Source organism: Limulus polyphemus, unplaced genomic scaffold (assembly GCF_000517525.1).
Source record: "Limulus polyphemus unplaced genomic scaffold, Limulus_polyphemus-2.1.2 Scaffold6112, whole genome shotgun sequence".
NCBI lineage: Eukaryota > Metazoa > Arthropoda > Merostomata > Xiphosura > Limulidae > Limulus > Limulus polyphemus.
Window position 1 is genome coordinate 2,489 of NW_013671722.1, and position 6,836 is coordinate 9,324.

The following is a 6,836-nucleotide window of genomic DNA, read 5'->3' on the forward strand; positions in this document are numbered from 1 at the left end:
TGTGAGCCTGTGGACATTGTGGATAGATCATCTTGTTCAATTTCCTGAGTAGTGACAGGAAGATCGTTGTTTCGCTGGAAGATACTGTATCTGGTAGTTCTGCTTACAGGGGTTGGGGGTAGGGTGGGGGTGACAGTTTTCTTCCATTTATGAATTCCATGTAAAAAGATAGGTAAATGGAATCTGCAGGTGTTAATGATTGAACAAAAACTCTAACAATGACTAATTATTCGTGCTTTACCTACTTGTAGTTTAGCGGGTTGTATGTGGAATTCAATGAAGTTACAAGTTTGTCGTAAGGAGCATGAAGTTGGCAGATCACCCTTAACGATAGGGTACATCATGCCGGCGTGAGGTCAGTTTTGTCTGTGTGTCTCGCTGTGTAAACTGCGTTCTAATAGTTTTTTTTTACTCGTGTAGAGGATTGAACTGATTCAGGTGGCCTACTCAAATTGAATGTTGAGCGCGGACCTCTTAATGAACTCGAGTCCGCAGTTGTATTAACAAATGAAATTATGAAGTGGGTTTTCTAATATCAATTTAGAGTTAAACTGGTTTTATAATTCTTCATGATATTCGACTCATTTCCCCAGAAATATAAATTCAATAACATCAGACTTGGAAAAATTCAACTTTTCCTAAAGCCCCCTTTTTTTTAGTTTCCAGGTTGATAAAGTTTATCCTAGTAATGGCAGAAACATTTCAAACTTTTTAAATTCTAATCTTCCCACTTCGAGTTCTTGTTACTCAAGCCTTTAGAAGAACATTTTTTACACGAATAAGAATTATTTATAAAACAGGATTTCTAATAAGTATAATCATGGAAAACTTTTACACTCCAATTTCTAATCGAATTAAAAATGATAATTCTCACGTAAATAGCTGGCGTGGAAAAAAAATATTCGTTTTTCAGAATATTTAAATGCTGTTTAGACAACGCAGGTAAAATAACTAATAATGTTTTATACGGTATAAAATACAAAAAGTGTTTCTTCCGTTACTAAGTTTTAAATATGATCAATTCAGAAGTGTTCTCTTTATATAGCATTCTTATTTTTTTTCCATTAGCATTATTCAGATGTTCTCACGCCAAGAATTTTGAGCAGAGCTGTTTTCCTATGATTGTTAATGGTATCTTTGTTTAATAAAAATATTTTCTTATAGCTATTAAAGTTCTCAGCGATGCAGAAGATGAGATTCTGTAACTTAAAATGTTTATTTCGTCTTCTAAGTCCACTAGAGGACACACGGATAAATTTACCCAACTATGTAGGTTTAAACATCCAGATGTTCTTTACACTAATGATGGTATTGAACATAATGAAAATATCTATTTAGTACAGTGCTAACTAGTCAATTTATGGAAGATTTGGATCCAAGCCAAAACAGTGGCATGATAGGCCTCAAAGGTTAAAAGATAAGTGGGTGAACTTCGACTGAACCATTGGTTTGGGTCGAAGCCAAAACAGTGGTATGATAGGCCTCAAAGGTTAAAAGATAAGTGGGTGAACTTCGACTGAACCATTGGTTTGGGTCCAAGCCAAACAGTGGCATGATAGGCCTCAAAGGTTAAAAGATAAGTGGTTGAACTTCGACTGAACCATTGGTTTGGGTCCAAGCCAAACAGTGGTATGATAGGCATCAAAGGTTAAAAGATAAATGGGCGAACTTCGACTGAACCATTGGTTTGGGTCCAAGCCAAACAGTGGCATGATAGGCCTCAAAGGTTAAAAGATAAATGGGTGAACTTCGATTGAACCATTGGTTTAAACTCATATGTTTTACCGGGATAATATAAATACAACATCATTTGGCTTCCTACCCACAAATTTGATTGATTATGTAGTTGATATGGCCTTAATACTGGAGTAGGAAACTTAAAAAGATATACACATGAATTATTACTTGTCAGTATTGGTCAATAATTACCAAGTGCATCAAGTGATATATTAATGGATCTATGAAAAATTTAAACCTGAAAACCTAAAACCAATGTTCCCTCCTTTTTTTTGGAGGCGGAAGTTTGAAATATAAAAAAGTTTAAAGGCATCACAGTATTCAATGAAACAAAATGATAAATTTCCTGGATCAACGTGAAACTGATTTTGACCTGGATCCAACCGATCAACTAACTAAAAAAAATCTTTATACAAAGCAGCTAATTTGACCAAAACGTGATTTTTTTCACCAATACGCGTGAATGTGAGATTAGGCTCAGATGTGTGAATTCCACGCTCAATATGTGATTATTTTTGGCTATGTGACTTGCCAGAACTTTCTTTAGCTAAGAGGGTAGAGAGAGGTAGAGAATTCGACACATACCAAAATGATAGATAACAACCCAGCTAGTGGTCACCCAAGACGCTGAAACTAGGGCTTGGTTGAAGAGAGGGGCTGGATGTAAAAGTTTGAGTTGCTACATCAGTTAAATCTATTTAATCCTGTTTTTATTTTACTCAGTTTTGGCACATCTCAATTTTTGAGATTAAAATAGACACTCTTTTATATTTTCAAGATTTTAATGACATTTGGGAGACTGTTGAAGTATATGATCGTTGGTTAAATGTCACTCTTAATAAAAGGTTCTTGAATCTACATCCATAATTATAATGCATCCATGAAAAATTAAGATGAAAAATAATAATAACTGTTAAATATTAAAACAACAACAAAAAAAAAACAAAAAAAAAACAGAACTAGCGTTTTTCGTATTTTTGGGGCAGTGACAACAGCTTAAAAGTTGAGTTTATATTTATTAGGCATAACTCTTTACTTACATTTGACTTAAATGTATGTTAATTAGGCTTAAATTTATAATTATATTTGACTTAAGTGAATATTCATTAGGCTTAACTTTCTACTTTGACTTAAGTGAATATTCATTAGGCTTAACTTTCTACTTTGACTTAAGTGAATATTCATTAGGCTTTACTTTCTACTTTGATTTAAGTGAATATTCATTAGGCTTAACTTTCTATTTACATTTGATTTGAAGATATATTAGTTAGGCTTAGCTTTCTACTTACATTTGACTTCAATTCGTATAGTAGTAAGAGCTGGCTGTTTCAAGGCTGAGTTTTCTGATCGACAGGTGAAATTCTTCATGTGGTGTTTTCGTGTTGGTTTAAAATCCCACTTCAATATGGCATTGGCTCGTTTCCCATCACTGAGTTCTCGTGTCTGATACTTAGTACCGCTTGTCACAACATCTCCTTCTCCATCAAGCCAGGAAAGCTGTTCAAACAGATAAACCAATGGATTTTAAACATTCGGCAAAAGGCTACCGCCAGTGTCACAATGCCCATTTTAAATTATTCTATTCTGAACATCGGAGCACAATCAGTAATCATGGATATATAAAATAGCGACCAATACAACACAATAAAAAGCACACCTGGTATTTCTCAGGTTGTTAAATAACTACTCTAAATGTACACTCTTTTGTAAGAACAGTGACAGTGTTAAATTGGTGTGTTTGCACAAGAAGAATGAAGTATGGATTAAATCTCGACGTGTTTTTGCCATACAAAGAATTATTCCACGTTCTTAAACATTTTGTACATATATATATATATTGTTTGTCTCCGGTGGCTCATCGGTAAGCGTGAAATATTATAACACTACAGACTTCGAGATTCGATCCCAGCGGCTAGAACAACGATGACAGCTAACTGTACAACTTTGCGATGTAACAAACAAAACTAGTTATTGTCACACAACAGTTGAATTCCACATTACTGATCTATTCCTTGATGATTTGTATCAACGAACTTAGCGTTTAAAATTTACAGTTTAGAAACATGCGACAGAACTGAGATTAGAATAAACATGTTACGAAACTAAGAAAAACCAACGGTAAAACTTCAACACAGATTGCTGTTAGAAATTATAGTATTATGGTATTTTTGGCACTTGTGTATAAAATTAAAATCATAAATAATATTCAACGTTAAACTGTACACAGTTAAAAACATTTTATTTAGGCCTATCTATGGCCTTCAAAAAGTTGACGACTCTACACGTTTCGACATTACAATGTCATCCTCAGGAGTTGCTGTTAGCAAGTTATAAATAATTATTTCGACTTATTCTGGATACCATCAACGTTTAAAATTTCCACTCTCTCTCCAATCAACATAGCGATTCAACGGAGAAGGTTACATAGAAAAACAGTTATTTTCGTTGTTCAACCCAATGGGCTGCCTGAGCTATGCCAATCACAGTGATAAAATATCGAAATTTAGCGTTATAAGCCCCTGGGTTTACTCCGAACCACTGCGGGAACTTTATGTCTTTATGTAACCATTTGCTTCAAGATTTGTTCCATATACATTGATCAACTTTTGTTCCACATACATTGATCAACTTTTGTTCCATATACATTGATCAATATTGATCAATGTATATGGAACAAAAGTTGATCAATGTATGTGGAACAAAAGTTGATCAATGTATGTGGAACAAAAGTTGATCAATGTATATGGAACAAATATTGATCAATGTATATGGAACAAATATTGATCAATGTATATGGAACAAAAGTTGATCAATGTATGTGGAACAAAAGTTGATCAATGTATATGGAACAAAAGTTGATCAATGTATATGGAACAAAAGTTGATCAATGTATATGGAACAAATCTTGATCAATGTATATGGAACAAATATTGATCAATGTATGTGGAACAAAAGTTTGTTCCACATACATTGATCAACTTTTGTTCCATATACATTGATCAATATTTGTTCCATATACATTGATCAACATTTGTTCCATACACATTCATCAACACTTGTTCCATATACATTGATCAGAAATTTCTTGGTCACTAGAAAGCGCAGCAGATTCAATATTTGTAACGCGAAAATATCTTGGTGTAGCCCCCAAAACGGAAATATCTTGGTGTAGCCACCAAAACGGAAATATTGAACGTTTCTCCTGCAAACGTAGAAATAATTCTATTTTACCACTTAACGGACTATGAGGTAATCAAAACACCATATTGATAGATAGTGAACACCTACCACGTGTTTTATAAATCATTGAAAGTTGGCATATTTCTACGTATCTTTTCCTTTCTGCCTTAACGTTCTTGTTTCAGACCTAAACTTTATTAGGGTAGGAAAAATAAGAAACAATTGTATTTTTTAGGGAAAACTGAGCTATCAGGAGTATTATTTGAACGATATCACATATAGGAACATTTCATTATTTATTGCATAGTAAATGACACACATAGTTTATCAAAATTGATTTATTGTGAAATCTGGAGGGATTTGGGCATTTTGTTAAAAGTTAGAAAAAACAAATACCTATACTCTTCAAATAATATTTATTATTATTATTATCTGGAGCGCCATCTGTCTATAATGTATGTATGTACAGATCAGTAATGCTGATAATGCACAGTTTATAAGCTTTATATATATCCAAGTTAATTTTACCGAGTGATTTCTCTACGCGAAACAACGTCTGCTTGTTGTCGTTCAAACAGAAGCGTGAACGGTGGTTCGATATTGAATACAGACATGGGACAGAGAATGCATCATAATTCCGTGTATTAGACCAGTACAAATCTATAGATCCTCGACAATCTGTCAATGAAACTGCTTACTCGCCCAACTGACAATGTCAAGTCGACTGGTAAATGGAACAACATGGTCTACACCAGCTGATCTTGGCATCTTGAAATGGCGTCTAGCTATTTAAATTATTTCTTTAAGCTTTAGATATCTGTACTCAATCATATGAAAACCCATCAAGACTTGAATTTTCTAAAGCACGTGTCTAAACTGTCAAGGATGTGTTGAGTTGCATCTAAAACCTTCTAAGTAACTGCGCAGAATGGGAGGTTCTGATTGGAGGAAAGGAAAGGGAGTGCTGTTCCTGTGATATGTTGCCCGGGAAATCTTGTGCGAGGAAAATGTAATCACTCAGATGTTGGTACCTGTCTATGAAGTGATTGTTGACTTTGGTATTGCTATGATTGCTACTGGGACTTCTAGTAAGACTTCTTTTGATAAATCGGTTACGCGTGACGCTAATCGATCGGAAAGGCCTCAAAGCCATCCAACTATAACACCAATAATACTGGAGTGTAGCAAAGCAGAGCGAAAGTTTTATCTGGTTGTTCAAAAACTGACATGCCTAACTAGCGTTCCTCATGGGATTTGGTTAAAGATTTCCTTTCTTTTAAAATAAATAATTGCTGAATGATTCAGAATGACTTCATGAAGTACTTCTAATACAAGGAATCAACACTGTGTTATAGGCAACGTTCAGCATAATAAGTATTCAACTTGATTACAAAATCCATGAGCTATCCAAACAATAAAACAAACAAATTTGGATGAACTATTCTAAAAAATAAAACAAATTCATGGACTATCCTAACAATAAAACAAAATCATAAATTATCATAACAATAAAAGAAATTCATGAACCATCCGAACAATAAAACATATCCTTAAAGTATTCTAACAATAAAAGAAATTCATGAACCATCTAACAATAAAAGAAATTCACGAACTATCCTAACAATAAAAGAAATTCTTGAACTATTCTAACAATAAAAGAAATTCTTGAATTATCCTAACAATAAAAGAAATTCTTGAACTATCCTAACAATAAAAGAAATTCTTGAACTATAGTAACAATAAAAGAAATTCATGAACTATACTAACAATAAAAGAAATTATTGAATTATCATAACAATAAAAGAAATTCTTGAACTATCCTAACAATAAAAGAAATTCTTGAACTATCCTAACAATAAAAGAAATTACATGAACTATCCTACAATAAAGAAATTCTTGAACTATCCTAAACAAAGTAA

At 33.3% G+C, this 6,836-nt stretch overlaps 1 protein-coding gene across 1 annotated transcript in view; it reads right to left on the minus strand.

Moving 5' to 3' along the window:
- Positions 1 to 3,026: 3,026 nt before the first annotated feature.
- The window catches only part of LOC106473367 (irregular chiasm C-roughest protein-like), a gene marked incomplete at its 3' end in the record, with an annotated part of 20,134 nt that continues 16,324 nt past the window's right edge, over positions 3,027 to 6,836 (minus strand). The window contains exon 4 of the mRNA XM_022401812.1: positions 3,027 to 3,234. Coding sequence (XP_022257520.1) covers positions 3,027 to 3,234 — 208 coding nt within the window. The remainder of the gene's footprint in view (positions 3,235 to 6,836) is intronic.